General features: G+C 41.4%; 1 protein-coding gene across 1 annotated transcript in view; it reads right to left on the bottom strand.

The window, feature by feature from the left end:
* LOC121592277 (diuretic hormone receptor) overlaps nucleotides 1-15,661 on the bottom strand; it is a 32,335-nt gene extending 16,674 nt beyond the window's left edge. Inside the window, exons 1-8 of the mRNA XM_041913676.1 lie at nucleotides 15,560-15,661; nucleotides 14,302-14,427; nucleotides 13,914-14,037; nucleotides 11,233-11,416; nucleotides 11,050-11,143; nucleotides 9,504-9,603; nucleotides 2,748-2,828; nucleotides 1,301-1,377 (exon numbers count right to left, since the gene is read on the bottom strand). Of these exons, the coding sequence (XP_041769610.1) occupies nucleotides 1,301-1,377; nucleotides 2,748-2,828; nucleotides 9,504-9,603; nucleotides 11,050-11,143; nucleotides 11,233-11,416; nucleotides 13,914-14,037; nucleotides 14,302-14,427; nucleotides 15,560-15,661 (888 nt within the window). The remainder of the gene's footprint in view (nucleotides 1-1,300; nucleotides 1,378-2,747; nucleotides 2,829-9,503; nucleotides 9,604-11,049; nucleotides 11,144-11,232; nucleotides 11,417-13,913; nucleotides 14,038-14,301; nucleotides 14,428-15,559) is intronic.
* Nucleotides 15,662-18,523: the final 2,862 nt, after the last annotated feature.

Raw genomic sequence — 18,523 nt, 5'->3', positions numbered from 1 at the left:
GTAATTGCCCATGACAATGTAAATAAGAAGCTTGGTAACAATTTGCCAAACAAAAGCAAAAATTCACATTCATCTTCAAATCAAGCACACCCTTTTGAATAGTTTTAAAATGCTTCATTGTTTATTTTCATCAGTGAAAAAATAAACATTTCAGTTCATTTAGCTAGGCAGAAATTCAAAATTATGACTGTAATCTTCGCTATTCTTGTTAAACTTGCTTCAATACTCAGCTTCGATTGGGTTATTTTTAATATTTTTCATATTTCATCACACAATAAATCAACTATAAGAACACACCATCACTAAGGCCAAAAACATTGCAAAATATGTATTTTTTAGAAAACTTGTTGCTTTTATTATGAAATAATTAAAAGAAAATAAAATAAAAAATGGTATAAATATTTTACTGTCTAATTAAATTCAACAAAATCTTACCACTCTAAATTGCAAACATTTTTTGGTGCATTTATCCTATGTAGATTAGGTTTTCTTTTTAAACCTTTTTTACCTAAAAAAACCCCTCAATCGAGTTTAAAATTGTAACAATATAATAAGAATAACCGTAATTCACTCTGGGTAATTAATCAACTTTGTGTAGAGTAATATTGGAAAACAATTCTCAACCCTCATTTCTGACATGTTGTATTAACATTCCACATTATTTTCAATCAAAACTAATGTAGAAATTAATATAAAAGTATAATTGCATAACTTTCGGCGTTAAGCACCTGGGCGCGGTGCAAAATGAAGTTAAGCCCTTTGGTGCGTAATTTTGAAGGATAGCTTCAGTAATCTAAACAGACAGAGATAATGATACAACTGTTATCATTTCAATTTACAAAGCCCTAGCCCCAAAAGTTTACTAACAACGAGGCAAAAGTTGATGCGTAAAAACTTTTCTCCCACGTGTGTGTGTGTGTGTGTGTGTGTGTGTGTGTGTGTGTGTGAGGGTAAAACAATTTCCCGGAAGCTGGCCGCCCACTAATGGTGTCTTTTGCCCCACCAAAAGTTTTAGCCATGGGTGGTAAAGCATTGAAAACTGGCACGGCATGACACGGAATTACACAACAACGCATGCAGCGATGCGGCCTGGAAGAAAAGAGGAGTTTACACTAAACTAGATGCGAGCGAGTTTTAGTTTTTCGAAGGTCCACTTGGAAAAAGTTAATAACGATTTGAACTTTCACTTTCACCATCGCCTCCCCTAGTACAAACGATAATTGTTTCGTCGATTGGATTTTGGGCGGGGAAAGTGCGAGCTGGAATGGGACGTAACCACTTCCGGGTTTTGCTTACTTACCGTGTCCGCTTTGCCCTGCCCGGACAGGGTGATACCTTTCGCGATGGCCCACAGTATGACGAAAATGGCCGGTCCGCCTGAGAGGGGAGATGGAAACGGAAAAAGCGGGAAAAAGTTGGTTTAATGAACGAAAGTTTATGTGACAGTAGGTTAAAAGTTAAACAAACTCATAGCAAAGTGGTTAGCAGCACATTTTGATAGTAAATTGAAACGACTCAGTTAAAAAGAGAGGCTCCAAGCTATCAATACGTTGTGCTTAATCGGTTGGAAAGATAATTACTGCGTAATAATGATAACGACCAGCTGCTTCCTCTTTTGTTCATTGTTCCAAAATCGACTCTTAATACTAAATGCTTATAACACCCGTTGGTGCGCTACTTTCGTACGTTTCCTCCTCTGATAGCAGTACTGTTTCACTGCCAATAACTGCCCTCACGGGGCGACCACAGGCAATCTCGGTGGCTTTAAGGCAAATGTGCTAAATTACCCGAGAGCGAGCGAAAGCTCAAAAAGAAAGCAAAAGAAAGTCCTGTGAGGACAGCAAAAAAAAAACCAGAAGCTTCCCAACCGTTAGGACATTTCATGTAATGGTAGTGATATTCGTTGTTTTTGTATTGCTTACGAAATGGAATTGCAAGCAAAAGAGAGTAGAGGAAAGAAGAACAAAAAAACAGACAATGAATTGCCATCCCTGTGCTGGGAAATCGTCCCCAACACCAGACTGTGCCAGACTGTACGGTACCGTTTTTGCTACCAAAAGCCAATCCAAAGGCAAGGACATACGGATCGAGGCTTTAGGTCCTGAGCGCCGGTTCGAAATAATGGCCGCCACACTGAAATGGACAATTTATTTAGTGTTTATTGTGGTGATAATGGTTGTCCCAGCCCGCTGGCTGTTCTGTGCTTTTTTTCCCCCCTCTCCGTTCTTTATTGCACTTGCACCGAGACCTTCGGGATTTAACTGCATTCGATTGGCCACTTGCCGCAGTGGGATAGGTTTGTGGTACACGCGCGTACGAAGATAATCTAACTTTGAGTGGGTTCCACGGAAGACTGCGTTAAAGGAAATGCATTTTTTATAGTGATGTGTGAGACGATATAGTGTGAGACGGTTGCCTGGTTTAAATGGTTTTGTGAGTAACTTAAAGCGATGAAGGGCTAAAATTATGAAAGTTTAATACAAACTGGTGTATTAATCAGAATCTTTTAAATCAAAGTTGCATACAGTTAGGCAATTTGTTATGTTGATTACATACATTTGGGCGCTTTGGGATGTGAATTGCATACTTTGAGAAACTTTTAATAAAACTACTCTAATGCGACCTAGAACCAACCTAGAAAGCACTAAAACACATTAATACACCAAAATCAACCGGATTTCGGAAGCTAAATCATTCCTGTTATACCAGCAATGAATTATCGCCTACCGGCGCTCTGCTACACTTACCCCAACCGATGGCGGCATACATGTTGAAGCGCAAATTATCACCCGAAAACGTTTCCACCACCAACATGTACAGATAGAGCCCTGAAATGAGATGGAAAATGTGATAAGAAAATGATTCCTACCAGCTGGAAAGAAATAAAAAAAGCTAGCAGATCAAATTACATGGTAAGAACAACTTCGAACCCAGTTCTCTTCAGTAAAAGATTCATTCCTTTCCGATAAATCCTACCCTCCTACCGGAACAACGCTGTGAAAGTGATAGTGATTATCATGCATCGACAGCTGCCGAGAACTGATGGAAGGAAGATTTTCACAGCATGTCGAACAACGGCAACGAAACGTATCATAAACTCGTGCGGGAAACACTAGCGTACACATGGCGTACGTAAAGTCTACGGATCTGGAATAGGCGTTTCCGATGGGTTGAGAATAAAATCCCTTTCCATAGAAGCGTAGGGCCAATGCGAACGAAACAACCAAGAGCTTAATTACAGCCAAGCTGTGTAGCTGGGAACCGCCTTATCCACCAACCGCCCGGAAAGCCGGTCAAGGCAAAGGAGCTTTTAAATACTGATACATGGCCCGGTGGCAGCGAGATGTATGCGATTCGTACGGGATTAGTGTCTCGTTAATAGCTTTCGAGCAAACGATCAAAATGGGTACAACACATCGGCTGGTGAAGTAAGACAGTGAATGCATAGAAAAAAATAAGGAGGAATATTGCGCTGTAATAATGATTTTTTCGTTAATCCTGGATACAGCCGAGAAACAAAATATCTTGGAGCATCGGCGCGAAGGTCTTGTATTTTTAGCCCAGCTTAGCAGCCGAAAACGTAAGGCGTAGATCCCAAAAATGACGTGCCGGGAGGATTAACAGCTTTCTTTTGCTATCCATGATGGCACGGCGTTGCTCGCACTACACGTTCTAACAAAACAAAGCACAATTCAACGAAAAAGAGCACCCATAATATTCACCTTTGATAAAAGTTATCCAAAAGCACAGTGAGCATCCGTTTCTAAATGGGAAACTTTTCCTTTGTAATTTTACGCTGAGAAACACACGACGTACACAGGAGCTGAAAGCGTTCCCATGGTTTTAGTAAAATAATAGAAGTTGGCAGGAGGAAAGCATCTAAATGGAAAACTTTTCTCCCGCATTCTGCTACGTGTTCGGTACACCGTATAGCGTGTTAGAATGTTTAATGTTGCACTCATTAATAATCTGAGCAACCTGCAAGAACCTCTTTAGCCTCACTTGCCCGGTTGTGGTGTCGTTGGCTGTTGGCTTAATGAGTGTGCAGCTAAATTGAAAAAAGTTATTGCTGTTGGTGTTTCACTCTCTCTTGCTCTCTCTTGTACAGTAGAGGAAGTGAAACTTTTCTCGTCAACGTGCGTATCGTTGTGTGATTGTTTTTGTTTTGCTTGCGGTGGTGGAACACATATGGTATGCAGGAGAGAGCAGATAGGACTTTTCCATGAGTTCGGTTTTGTGCGTGCCTGTATCGTGTGGCCAGGTGGTAGATGGTTTGTTTTTACGATGAGGCTAGGAATGTCGATAATGCGATAAAGTCACGATTTATTGAAAACGTTTAGAAAGGACCTGAGCCGTAAAACTTAATTGTAAATTATCGTTCTTAATAGTACAACAAGCTTTAATTATGCAAAATAAGGCAAAATGAGAGTTAATTGGGCGTTACTGGACACCTGCCCTTTAGGCTGGTTTATGCTTGGTAACGAATGCGAGCACAAAAAATGTAGGAAAATTTAGTTGTATTTTCTAAATTGTAGTGCATACTTTTAGGCGTTTAGCAAGCTTGTTGAGCTGTGGTAAGGTTTTAACTTTGAAAAAGATTATGATTAGTGCACAATTTGACAACTTTTTTGTTCTGTATAGTTTGAAAATTTATTCTGACACTAGCCTGCTTTAAAAAATAGTTCACAATATTAGTGTAAAAAAGTTAATAAAGTTAACATGCAATCCCTTACTTTCAGGCATTATACAAAATTTTCTTAGACAGTTTGTCAAATAATGTCCAATAAAATTAAACTAAAAAAATATAAAAAAAAGCTTCAAAACAATTAAAAAGAATCAAGCAAACACTGGAAAAAATCCTTCAAACAATCAATGGGTTACTCGTACTAACCACACGGGCAGCTTTTAATGCTTGTTTAGTTTCCTGCTCTAATTGATCGGACGTGCTGCAAGGGAATGGTACGAGCTTATTGCAATTAGTGTACTCGATAGGAGCGGTGCAGTGCTAAGCAGGAGTTGGGCAGAACCGTCTATCCACTACAGAGCACGTTCATTGTGCAGGAAACAGGCTTTTAAAGTACATTCTCACTCAATCTCACAGGCCTGCCAGAGTACGCGACGGACTTAAAAGCAATTTGTGTCATTGCGTTAATTGCTGCAATGAATATGGATTGACGATGCATTGAATCAAATCGTCCGGCTTCAAAATCGAAAACGTAGAATCCAGACCAAATTACTCCTCAAATCATGCAGATACGCTGTTAGGATGAGCTCTTTGGCAGCAATTGCTTTAGCATAGCGAAACATTTCGTGTTCGATCCCTTTTGTCTAATCCAAAGTCAAACGTAAGCTAAATCTCTCCTCGATCGCTTGAAATCCAATCCCAAAAACAAGATCCGAGATTCACGCCCTCGGGAGGGTAGTGTGGGCAGTAAAATGTTGTAAGCTCAAACGCACCTAAAAGATGCTCCAGGGAAGGGCATGCTTAGGCAAACTTTGCGTTGCGTTTTTTTTTTCCAGCAAAACTCAATTCCGGACGCAGGTCGTTGTGAAGTGTAATATAATGTTGCCGTGGAGGTTGGGTGCGTGGGCGTCGATGGCAGCCCAGACGCTTGGTTTGGTTCAGGATCGATTTAACCCAGTTAATCCCACCATTAACGTTCGTGCTTCAGCCAAGGACATAAGACCATAATCTTCCATCGTTTCGGCTTCCTTTTTCTCCGGTTCTGTTGCCGCGGCGCCACTTATCCCCTCCGGCCAAACGGCAAACGATTGAACGATGAATCCATAATCAATATTTATCTTCAATCCTCGATTTCCCCCCTCTCCTTCCGCTCTGTGCTCTTACCATTAGACATCGCACTATAGCTGTTTCATCGGTACTGGGAGCTCGAAAAGCTTCCGCTGCTCTAGCGCACGATTTGTCTGTACTTGTCGTATTTGTAAAGGGGAAGTAATGAGGGAAGAAAAAAGAGCAAGCCCATCACCCGACTGATGTCACCGTCCTGAGGCATTTTTTCTTCGTTGCTATAGTGCTGCGGCTTGGGGTGGAAATTGAGCACCCGGTAAGACGCCGGTAATACCGTTCCACCGGATTATGGGAACAAAGAAGGGTCTGGGCGTGATTTGATAACAATTATTTTCGGTCAAGGATAATGTCAACATCCGAACTTACTATCAAGCTGGTAGGACAGTTGGGAGTGGGCAGGGTAATAACATTGGGAATAAAATAAAATAATTTCTTACATTTTCTTTTCAGCTTATCAGCTTTTTTTCGTTGGTAGGCCAAGGGAGTTACTTCTTCCGTGATCCGTAAAATCGAATTGAACAAGTATTGTAAAAAAAAGTTTAAAACAGTAAAGCGCCTGTCAGTATGCAATCGGCGAAACAAATCTTGCGCAATAATCTTCTACATTGGCTCAGTAAGAAAATGGATGCAAATTGTAAATTATTTTCAAAATGTCTTACTGGACCAGCAGAATAATGAAGAAGAGAGATGCGATTTTTGGAGCGTTTCGCTTCCTGAGGAACTTTAAATGATTGCATGTGATTGTCGGAGAAATAATGAGAGCATTATATTACAAACCCATTACAACCCCATCATTATGCTGACCATAATCATGATCATATTTCGTACAGCATCATTACTACACCACGAAGGATATTAGTACTATCTTTTGGAAAGAAAACCCCCCTCAAAGATAACTCCAATCTCGACCAAATACATAAAGAACTGTCTTCTTCTCCTGTAATGCAGTTGCACCACCGGGTGCTATCTTTTAACCAACTTGTTTGTAATGGACGGGTCTGGCGATGGAACCTAGTTAAGACACACCGTGCAACCATCGCAGTCAAATCCTCGCAGCTGCTCATTATGATGTTGCTCACGTTCACGTTCTGGTCCGTCTTAAAATCGATTTCACCGATGGTTGGAAGGAAAAAACGAAAGAAAAGACTACCCCTGTTGCAACTTTGTTGCTGCACCCGGTCCGGTGCAACTGGGAGACGGTTAGCCATTTGGTTCGTTTGGCGCTAAAGATGACGACTGGTTTTGTGACAGTGTTTTCACGAACGATCAACTCGCATTAGTCTCGCGTAAGAGACTGGCTGGCTTGGCGAAGCAGAATAGACTGGACGAACGTGTTTTAATGCTGATTTTTGTGTATCTGCTGCAGCAATCATGCTAGGGGACTGGAATGCTGGAACGCAAGTATTTTACAATATTTAAGATTATCTTTGGTGTGTTGTGGGAAGTTGAAATTATTTTGAATGGTGACATATTTTGGAAATGGAGTTTTGCTCAACAATGTTCTAGTAACTTATGATCAACCTCTTGGAATGCGGAATAAAACAGCGCATTTTTTAAAGAGTAAAACATAAAAGTCAATATAAGTCTATCAAATAGAACAAATAACTCACCATTGAGTGGAATTTAAAAATATCCATGACCAAAACATCAACAATGACGTGACATTGACATGTATGAAAAACAAAAAATAAAATGATAACCTAATTAGATTAAACCATTACTAAAGCCAAAGTGCGTCATTAATTTGCATAGCTTTAGGCGTAATTTGGCATAACTTCAGGCGTATAGACGAGCACAAAACAAACAATTTAATTGCACGGTAAAGATTGCCTCAATAAAATAACGGCCCGTAAAAGATTATTTGAATTAAACTTGTTGTAAATCTTTTTTACCCACCCATGAATAATTCTTCTTCTTCTTCCTTGGCACAACAACCGCTGTCGGTCAAGGCCTGCCTGTACCCCCACTAGAGAAAGTGAGCTTGGCTTTCAGTGACTTATTGTTACCATAGCAGGATAGTCAGTCCTACGTATGGGGGCACGGTCTATTCGGGACTTGAACCCATGAGGGGCATGTTATTAAGTCGTACGAGCCATGAATCATAACAAAGGGAAAAAACGTCTTAAAAACTAACTAACTGCTAACTAATGATGTTGTTCTTTTAAATGAATTGTCAACGCCAAACTTCAATTACGCGCGTGTTTGCTACCCGTTGAAAGGAAAACATACTGAACGACCGACTGCCGGGCTATTCCACTGGTGCAAAACTTTAGCAAATGTGGATAAGTGTTAAACATGGCCGGCCGGAATGTGTTTGCGTTAGCTTCTTGCCATGTTGTGCGCCAAGTGCTTCCTGTTTCCAGCTCAGCCTTACCGTAGGAGTGTTTGTTTTGTTCTTCCGGTACAACAACGGAACCGGGGACGCGCGCAAAGAGGAGAAGAGGAAGGGGACGAAGATAACGCATGATGTGCTGCAATATGGCCTTTCGTTGCCAGCGTCCTTCAGCTGGAGTAGAGGAGGACAGCAAATGAATAAGAAAAAATAACTCCAGAATAGCAACGACATACGACACGAGCCGGTGTGTAGACGAGTAGTACCATCACAGTAAACAACGAGCAAAGCTTTCGATTTTTTTTTTGTATTTCTATTCTCGTTCTCCGCCGGGAAGGATGTGGTGGTAAGAAAAACAGCTCAGGATTCGCTTACGCCGGGTAAGAGGGTTTCGCGTTCCTTTCCCGTGCGCAAGCAGTAATACTAAACATTTACTGTGCTCTGGCGTTGGGTTGGGTTTCCTGTGCGTGTGTTTGTTTGTGTGTCTTTCGCTTGGCGTGGGCTCATTTTGGGGTAGCTTTTCGAAAGTTTCCTGGAAGTGGGGAAGGGAGACAAAAAAAAGAAGAAGGACCAAACATCCCCTAAGCCAGAAGAACACGGCCAGGCGCTAGTAGACGCTTCAACCAAACGATGGGCGGATACGAAACCGAGCGATGGTATTTTATTAGCAAAACGGTTGAGCAGCAGTTGGTTTCGTGTGCTTTTCGTGTGCGAACGATCGTCGCTACCACGAAGCCCCGTGTTGTGGTGGAGCTGGCGGGTTGGTAAGCTTTTCGTTGGAAGCTCATCAACCCTCGGGACGAAAGTGGAGACGGTGTCGGTATTGTCAGAAGCGAAATTTAATGATATCAACACGCGACGAAAACCACTCGACAGGCGGCTCACGTTTCCCGTGCAAATAAAGATCGTTTGGATGTTTATTTAAACGGGAGCCGGGCGAGAATGGGTTGCTACAGGTGACAGTGAGAGATAGAGCTAAAGAGGGAAAGAGAGAGAGAGAGAGAGAGAGAGAGAGAGAGAGAGAAAGAGAGAGAGAGAGCGAGAGAAAGAGAGAGAGACATGGTCTTTTCTCGCGAAACGCGAATGCTAGAGAGCACCTTGACGCACTGGTTAGTACAAATAATTTCGCAGCACCTAAGTCTAAGCTGGTATGGCAACGAGTGATTTGATATTTTCGACTTATGGATACGCAGAAAAGCTCGTGAAACTTGTTAAACGGTTCTAATTGCAAGCGGTGGGAAGTATTTTCTTTTTTTTCGCACTTTCATAAAAACTTGCTGAGAATTTTATGCGTGATTGTTCATTTTGTAGGAAAAATGTACAATTCTTATTTTGCAACCAAGATATTACGGCATTACTCACCTTCCACGAGCATCCAGAAGAAGTTGGTTAGCGTGAAGTAGTGCAGCAGCGTGACGAAGATGACGCAGCTCGTCATGCCGGTACTGCTGCCACTCGATAGCTGCGGGAAAATCGTAACGTTTTTAGTTGGAAATTTCGGGTAGTAAGCAAAGCAAAAATGGATATTTAATATCTAACAACTATTGAAATGAGATGTTGAAGGTTTTTTAAGCTTATTACTATAGCAAAGTTTCTTAAATGAAAATGTCTATGAAAATGTTGCAACCTTGCCATTTAAAGGCATTACTTCATATTTTTTAATTTATGAGGATCACTAAATTTATGTACGTTTCTTTCTCTTTAAAAATGATAAAAATGAAAATTAGTTGGTATTATTTAGTATTATTTGTTTGTATTGCATTGTTTGGGATTGTTTTGGTTTTTTGATGCGTTCCAAAGTGTTCATTCAATCGATTTGTTTATATCGCAAGAAACATGATTGAGATAGAGCCATGACTTTTTAGTTTGAATAAAAAAGGGGTCAGTTTTAGCAACCGTATAGGTTTAGAATCAATCCCGAAAAGGCCTTTTTCTATTTTTCGCTCAACAACCGTTGTCGGTCAAGGCCTGTCTGTATCACTTGTTGGGTTAGCTTTCAGTGACTTTTGGATTACCCCCCTTCATAGCAGGATAGTCAGTCCTACTCTTATGGCGGCATGGTCTATTTGGGGCTTGAACCCATGACGAGCATGATATGAAGTCGTACGAGTTGACGACTGTACCATGAGACCGTTTCTCTCCCGAAAAGAATGAATTAAAATCCAGTTCTAGGACTGGATCAGTTCCAGAATTGGCATGCGTTCAGGACCAGTTCGAGGATCGCGCTAAGTTCTGGGTCAGTATTATAAACAGAATGGGTTCTGTTTATGCTCCAGGATTGGTAAGAGCTCAGTATCATTATTAAGCGAGGTATATGTTGGGGAACAGTACCAGGACTGGTATAGATTTGGGAAATGCATCAGGAACGGGTTTCTGAAAGTAAAAAAATCGACATTGTTTTGGAACCAGTTCCAGGATGGGTATGGGATCAGGATCAGCTTCCAAAGTCGGGGTAGGTTCAAGACCAATTCAAAGACCTGTATGGGACTTCCTATCACAGACATATTGCTAAGACGTGCAAGTTGACGACTGTTCCAGGAGATCGACCCTAATTTACTTCTATTGCTAGTACATTATTCAACTAGTACAGTCAAATTGTTCTTCGTCATGTTGAGAATTATTACAGGACATTAAAATGTATATCAAAATCCGTAGAAAAAAATACAGCATTTATTTTCTCCAGCCAAAACGCTCTCAAAATAAACAATGTGCTTAAATAAATGGATTTTTTTCTGATTTGCCTGTTAAATAAAGATTAACGATATGTTTAAGGGATTGTTTTTTGGGGAATTTGCAATTATGAAAAAGTGTAATCTTCTACATTGAAAATAAATTGTGGAAGCAGTCTTATAATTACCTTATTTTGAATAAATATTTGTAAAATAATACTTTGTACACTCAATCTTACCTGCAGCGTTAGTATGATGATCCATAGCAAGGCGGACAGGATGTAGGTGATGAAGAGATTCGCGTGGATCGTGTTCCGCAAGCAGCGTAGATCTCTATTGATAAAACAAACATAAAAGCCAATCATCCGCCCCAATCAAGCATTACACAACAAAACCACACGGTGTTGCTATTTCGCACTTACTTGAAGTAAACGAAAACTATCACAGCGAGACTAAGCGCCACCAGGCTGAGGATGTAGCCGGTGTAGTAGATGATGGACGAAATTTCCACAATGTCCGGCGGGGGCTCGTTCACGTGATGGCAGGCGGCATAGTGGCTGTAGTTGTCCCACCTACCATTCGGATGACAGTAGCGGGTGGCATTCTCTGGTGAGGCGAAGGAGAGATGCAAACACAGGAAAGCCCATTAGAAATAATTATCCTCCGGTCCGTCCCAGAAAAGCGTCGACGATTGATCGTTTAATGTGTACAGTGATGGCTCTGGGGTATTACCCGAACCGCCCTTCCACTGGTCAGTGGCAGATGCTTGTGGGAGATTATTTAATTGCTCATTAAATTTCAGAACCAACGCCATTCTTTCGCTCTGAAAGGCTATGGATCGGTTATGCGTTGGTTGAACGTTCAAATGCCCAGAAAATGCACAGTCATGTGCAGCGAGAGTGAACACAAAACCCCCACACACCCAATGAAGCTTTGCGGCGGAGGATGGTCATTCCATGGTGCTGCCACAGCGGAGCGCCACAGCAGCACTTCAAGTTCAAGTTTGTCACCGTTAGTGCAAGTTTGTCCTTCCTTTTCCATCGCTCCGAGGGGGCCGGGAAGCGGGCTTGAATTGTGGTTCGATGATTTGCGGGACTGCAGGTTTCCCTCGGTCCTTGTGGCTCTGTGTGTGTGGGGGGGGGGGGGAGGATGTGTCTCAGTTTACATTATAGGGGCGTTGTTGAAAGTGCAAGTGCACCAAGTTTCAATTACGCCGTCGGGGAAACTTTAATTGAATGTCATACCAGTGTGGTAAGACCGGTGTGTGTGGTAAAGGGAGGGTGAAGGTTGACGTTGTGGAAAGAGAAAGGGTTTCCTATGTCTGTTCAACTGTCGCTTGGTGGATGTTTGCACACACGCTCATAAATGGATGTTATTTAAAGTTTTGTGAAGGTTGTAGGGCGAGTGGGTATTGTGCAAACGTGTCGGTTGAGAGTGCGTCTTTCGTGAAATTGGGTACTTTTGGAATGTGTTAACCTACTAATGAGGGTTCTTTTGATCTTTTGTTCAACATGCTACAACATACTACTAAAAGGGTATTGTGATTGACAGAAAATGAATAATACTAGTTTGTACCTTTCTCTTCGTCGGTGGTTGTAAAGCGCCGGAAGATATGCAAAATGGTATCCACTGTATTTAATTAAAGGTGCAAATAGAGGTAGCGCGAATACGAAATTCAGGTTTTTTTTCAAAAACTTTTTGAAATGTGGAATATAAGTGCATATTAAGTGTTTGTTGGTAGTTTAACATCATTTATTTTAAAAGAAAGCTCTCAAAATGACGTCTATTGTTAGTTCTAGATAGTTTTGCACATATCTCCATTCTTCATATTATTATAGATTTTTTTTTTTCATACGTCAACTATAACTTAAGCTTATTATTCGTATTTGAATCATGGTAGTTTTTTCAGTAATTGACATTTTAAGGTGCTGATTTAGTACGAAACCAATATGTACTGTCTATCAGTTCAGCACCGCAGACGATCTTAGGAGTTTTTATTAAAGTCGATTTGAGTGTAATTTTATCATAAGTCCTCAACAATCTAGTACCTACACGTGCTGCCTAGATAATTGTAGTGAGTATTCGATTGTGTTCGTTACTGGAATTAGAATAATCTTAGATTGCAATTTCTTTATTTTTTAAATATGTTCAATAATATTCTCGGAAATTCATTCATTTATCAAAATAATAGTTTTTTTGGATTAAAGCGTAACATAAATAAGGGTGTAACGTATTTGATTTATATTGGCTATATCCTATTACGTACCTTTTGTTCAATGCATAAAAATAATCCTAACATTTAAATTTTATGCAAACTGTCACGCTACCTCTAATTGTTGCTTAAGGCACTACATGTACGAAGGACTGCAGATTGGCTTGCTTTAACGAGAATAACGGTTCCCCTATTTTATGAATCCGGATCGTTGGCTTTCTTCGCTTCCTTTTCCAGAAAAATGTCCAATTTCCTGTTATATGAACGTACGACGTAAGCTCGAGTTATTTTGATCGGTAGCATGTTTGATATGCTTCAAAGCTATGTTCCGCCCATACCCACCCGGCCTTACCCGATTTTTGGCAAATTGGTATCAACTGCAAACTAAAGCCAAACTTTTCGGCCAAACTTTTATCCAACACAATGTGCCACTATTAGGACATTGTTTTAGGCCCGCTCTTCATGTTGAGTACCAGCAGCAAAGTTTGCCGAAACGTATCTGTCCGCAAAAAAACGAGTGACAGATTGCATTGAACGGCTTTATTAAATTTCTCCCTTCGTAGTACGTCAGAGCACTGACGCACCACCATTGTGTAAGTGTTCACCGGAAAAATACACTCGAGAAGGGAAACTTTTGGTAGCTTTTTTCTGCTTTCCTTCCACTTTTCGGAAGGACTGTGCGTTGATGTTCTTGTGTACTTAGCCCTCACCCGGTTACGACCCTGTCTCGATTCTGGATCATATTTCGTTCGACAGGCGACACACTGTGAGCATGTCTAAAAGTTTATACATCATGTGTGTATGTGTGTGTGTACCCCCGAAAAGCCCGAACATCTGCAGGGCGGCAGCGTAATCAAAAGATCGGCCGAGCGAGTTGCTTCGTTTACTTACGTGTCACATCGTAATGGACGCCTTTGAACTCCTCGAAGCAGGGAAGCACTGCCCAGGTGCCGGGATCCGTTTTCGGCCAGCACAGAATCCGGTCAAAGTCCACCGGACATCCACCGGACGGCGTCTGTGGAAATGTGATACACGTGAACGGTGAAATGGGTGAGCTGGTTTGTGTTGATTTTCGGTGCAACGTGTATGTGTGTGTATGTGAGTTCGAAAAAGGAGTTTGTAGGAAAAGTGTAAAGAGATTGCCGTCGATTGGTTCATTGAGTGAGAGCCAATAACAATGTTAGTACAGGGGATACAAGGACATCCACATACAGTATAGGTGACACACGGACACTGTTTGTCTTCTCCAGTTCCCCCCAGTTCCGCCGTCCAACCTTACCTCGGACTGTGCATCCTGATGCGCCCGCAGCAAACATTCGAACTCGGTGCTGTTCTCGAATGCACCGAGTAGCTCTGGTGGAAACGAGCTAAGTTCGTCGTAGTCCGCCACGCTGACCAGCCGCTTCTAGCTTCCGTCGCTCTGGGCAACCGGGCACACAAGCACACTAACTAGACCCTCGTGTCTAGTCCGCTGACGTTAATATGCGGATGGAGGGATGTTTTTTTTTATGTTGTTGAATGTTGTTGGTTTGATTCTTCTTGTTTATGTTTCTACCGGCACTACCGGAAGGGATGTTCCGTAACTACGGCGTGCCAGAATGTCACTGCCACCGGCTCTTAGTGCTTGCTGCAGTTACGCTCGAACGATGACATACTGTTGATATTGGGCAGGTGAAGTTTGTGTGTGTTTTCTACCGTTTTGCACCGTGCAATTAGGTTCCATGAACTGTGGGAAAACATGGAGACGAAGCAAAATTCAATTAACCTTGTCCGCTGCAAAGATGAGATAATTAAAAGGAGCTTTTGGAAATGGCATAAGCTATTACTACATTGGTTGACATTTTGCAAGATGTTGTTCTTACATTGAATACAAAGTTTAGGCGAGACTGAAGTATGACAACAATTCTAATGGAAAATTCTCGCAATCAGATTTGTTTAAAAATAAAAGAAAAATCTTGTTGTTTTTTGCCTTTTTGTCGGTCCTGCAAGCTTCAGCTGAGACCGCTCGTTATCATGATAAATGGGAACGCATTGTTGAGCAGCCACACATTTTCCATACCGCCCACCACGACCCATGGCAGAGAAAGGCGACCACAATTTGGTTGGAGAATCAGACAGGAGCAACGATAAACGGTAAACCTTAGGAGATACTGGCCAGCCGTCAAACAGATAGCGCCTCATCCGCTGGAACGAGATTAGCGACCAGCAACCACCAAACACACACACACAGACTAGCAACGGCCCGCGAGCGTCCGTTTGAGGTTCGTGTTTGTGGCCGGGAAACTTTTGCAATTACCCCTGGCTGGATGGGAATGCTTTGGCCTCCACTCCTCCCGAGCGGTACTACTTTTCCATTTGAAATAGTGGTAAATACTTTGATAATTGGTTTGCCGCAGAACTTAACGCCCCGGTACAGCGTGGTTAGGATGAGTACAGTGTGGAAGAAGCATTTGCAAGATCTGGTTCTAAAAAGTTTGGACACTTCGGTCGCGGACCCGCACCCGTGTACGGGCGGCGAAAACTTTGATTGCACACACCTTCCCGGAACCATGGGGCTGGATCTTATCCATCTGGACGCGGATCGGTGTGGTGTGTTGTCCGCTCGGTTTGATGCTGTTTGAAATTATGCCGCCTGTCATCTGCACAGTCCACAGTCGGGAGGGACAGAACTTTTGCGGCACGTAATTCGTTCGGTCGCGGTTCGTTTGATATCGCACGGCCGTTCTGGGTTTATCTTGAGGCTTCGGCCGTAGTTTTGCGCTTAGAAGGCATGACTTCATTTTAAGAGAAACGAGATGGAAATGACTCTTTATTCGGGACCATTTTGAGGCAGTTTTTTTTCGAAATTTTATACTTTTACAAAATGAATAATTTAGCTGGTTTGATGTTGTGAAGTAAGATTTTATTTTAATCATGTTTATCGCGCTCTGTGTTGACCGTATACCTGTGCCGAAATAAGCCACGGACAGTAGGAACGATTTGTTAAGCCAATTGCATAGTTTCAGGCGGCTTAAGCTTGAAATTTTATATCTATGGTGCCCTTTCCGTTTTAAGTTCTTGGGCTGAAATTTCAGCCTGTCAGCTGTTTGCATTGTATAGCAGTTTTCGAGCAGCTATCGAATTGGGTATAATATACAGATGGGCTTATCCCAAGGTGCATGAATTTAGAAGACTGATTTGTATCGCTTCTGTTTCTGAATGAAGATTTTAAGTGTGTTTTGTTAGTCGTCAAGCCTCCAGGAAGTTTGTTTGAGCAAAAGTTCTCACCCATCCTGTCAAAAAGTGATGTTCAAATTTGGTTATAAAAAAATATTCTATGAGACCATCTGGACTACATACACTTTGATTCTGGATTTCATCACCAGATCTCTTTAATGCACCTTGGGATAAATGTAAACACCACCTTGTTTTGCCATTTTTCGAGCTGGTACTCCAATCTAATTATAGTTTTGAGGTTAGAATAATCAAGACAGAAAATGGCAGGCTAGTTTTGTGTGTGGTTTTGTATGGAGTGTTAGGCCGCGGGGCCACGGGGCTTTCTCAAGCTGAGAAAACGTTCTCAAGCACCCATATAAGTTTCTCAAGCACTCAAAACTTGTTCTCAGACGCGAGCCCGTGGCCTACGTCAGTTTTTCTCACTCTGAGAAACTGATTTAGCCACTTAAGTTTTATTTAGGGCTTTAAATAGAAAATACGTTTTTGATCACATATTTTTTTAAACTTTTCCACTTATAAACATTGAATACATTATCCAAAGTGATTACCGAAAACGAATAGCACAATTTCTCATATTTCAGTTAGCCGATCGTTGTATCGTCAACTTTCTCAAAGATTCTCAAAGATTCTCAAAACCGATTTTGTGCCGATTCAACAAACGTTGAGAACCTAGGTTTCTCAAAAGCACTCATGTGTGCTTGAGAAAATGAGCGTTGAGAAACCCCATGGCCCCGCGGCCTGATATGATTTCAGCCTCCAACTGTAAAACTCCATACAAAAAAACTGATAAGAATCGTGAAGGGCCCTAATAATGTTTATTCCAATAGAATGTTTTAAAACAATACCATTTTTTATTTCTCACCAGTGTAGCCACAGGGCTTAAATTCTCGGTAAAAATAGTATACAAAAACTTTCAAATTTATTTAAATGTAGTTCCAAATCCATTTTTCTCCATAAAAAGGTAGAACGCAAATTTATGGACGAGCTGAACATGTGCTGATGAAGCCAAAACTCTCCTTTTAGTAGATCCAAATGGCGCCAGCGTGACACTGATTTAGATCAACTTTAATTATAGCTCTCGGAAAATGCATTTGTTACGGTGTGGTTTGTCCCGTTCCGATTTTTTTTCCACCACTCCCCAAATGCACCCAAAATCAGTTGAGCCAAACACACAAAAAAAGGGACGGCCAAACCTCGTACAATCAATAGTCGAAATCCATCTGCATCGTTTGTTACTCTTTTCGACTAACCGCTGAACTGCATAAATCTAGATGGAAAACCCCATCCACCGCATCCACTGTAGCGTTGTTCGTTCGTTGGTTCCGGTGCTGTGGGTTTGCTGGGGAGAAGCGAACGTATGTTGATGATCTCATGCTCGGCTGAAACAAAGGCACTGCAGCAACGCGCACTTGATTTTCCTCTTCACTGTCCTGGCATTTGTATCCTCCCTAATTGTGTAGCCGGTTTCGGGTTCGTGCACTTTGAGGTTAATTTGTGAAAGCTTGTGGGAATTTCGTGGCAGTGTGTGCGTTTGTTTGTGCATTTTTTATGTTTTCAATTGTGTTCACTTTGTATGGATTGCTGCATTGACACACACAGAACACAGACACTCGTATTGAGCAGAGCTTTGTGTGGAAATCGTTTTGGTCAATTTAGTATCTGATTTTTTTGCGCCATGCAGGTCAAACGAGTGCAATTTTTGATTCTATCAATAGAGCTGAAAATTAGCTTTGACATGAGAAAACAAGTGTGCATTTCCAGTGCTTGTTCAATCCGTTTGTGTCACACAATGTGAGCAAGTGCATCGGAATTGTTATGAATTGTTGGTACAGCGTTTCACAAGATTTCTTGATCTTCGTATTCCATATATGTTTCCATATATTTATATTTTTTCCATACACAATCTTTTGAATGAAAATTAATACAATCAAATCAAAAACTTCTGAGAATTCCCAATAAATCGTTTGAACGATCCAAATAACTATGGGAAGCATCCAACATTTTCCGGAAAATAACTACAAAATCTAGGGAGACTCTGTAATTACTAAAAAATAGATGCAAAATTAATTGAACTGGTTTAGGGAGATGAAATTATTCCAGGAACCATTCCTATTCATAAATTTGCGATTCAAAATGGCCCATAAACTTACTGCAACTTAGGCCACATTTATTGGGCATTCAATTTGTGTGCAGCTTTATTAGTTCATAGAAACATCATAAAGCTTTGCGGTTTGCATAGCAGCAGGTGTTTATATTTGATCGTTCATTAGGCTAATGAAACGATC

The sequence above is a fragment of the Anopheles merus genome, chromosome 2L, assembly GCF_017562075.2.
Source record: "Anopheles merus strain MAF chromosome 2L, AmerM5.1, whole genome shotgun sequence".
In the NCBI taxonomy this organism is placed as follows: domain Eukaryota; kingdom Metazoa; phylum Arthropoda; class Insecta; order Diptera; family Culicidae; genus Anopheles; species Anopheles merus.
The sequence above is the reverse complement of the archived record's forward strand: the minus strand, read 5'-3'. Positions and strand labels throughout refer to the sequence as shown.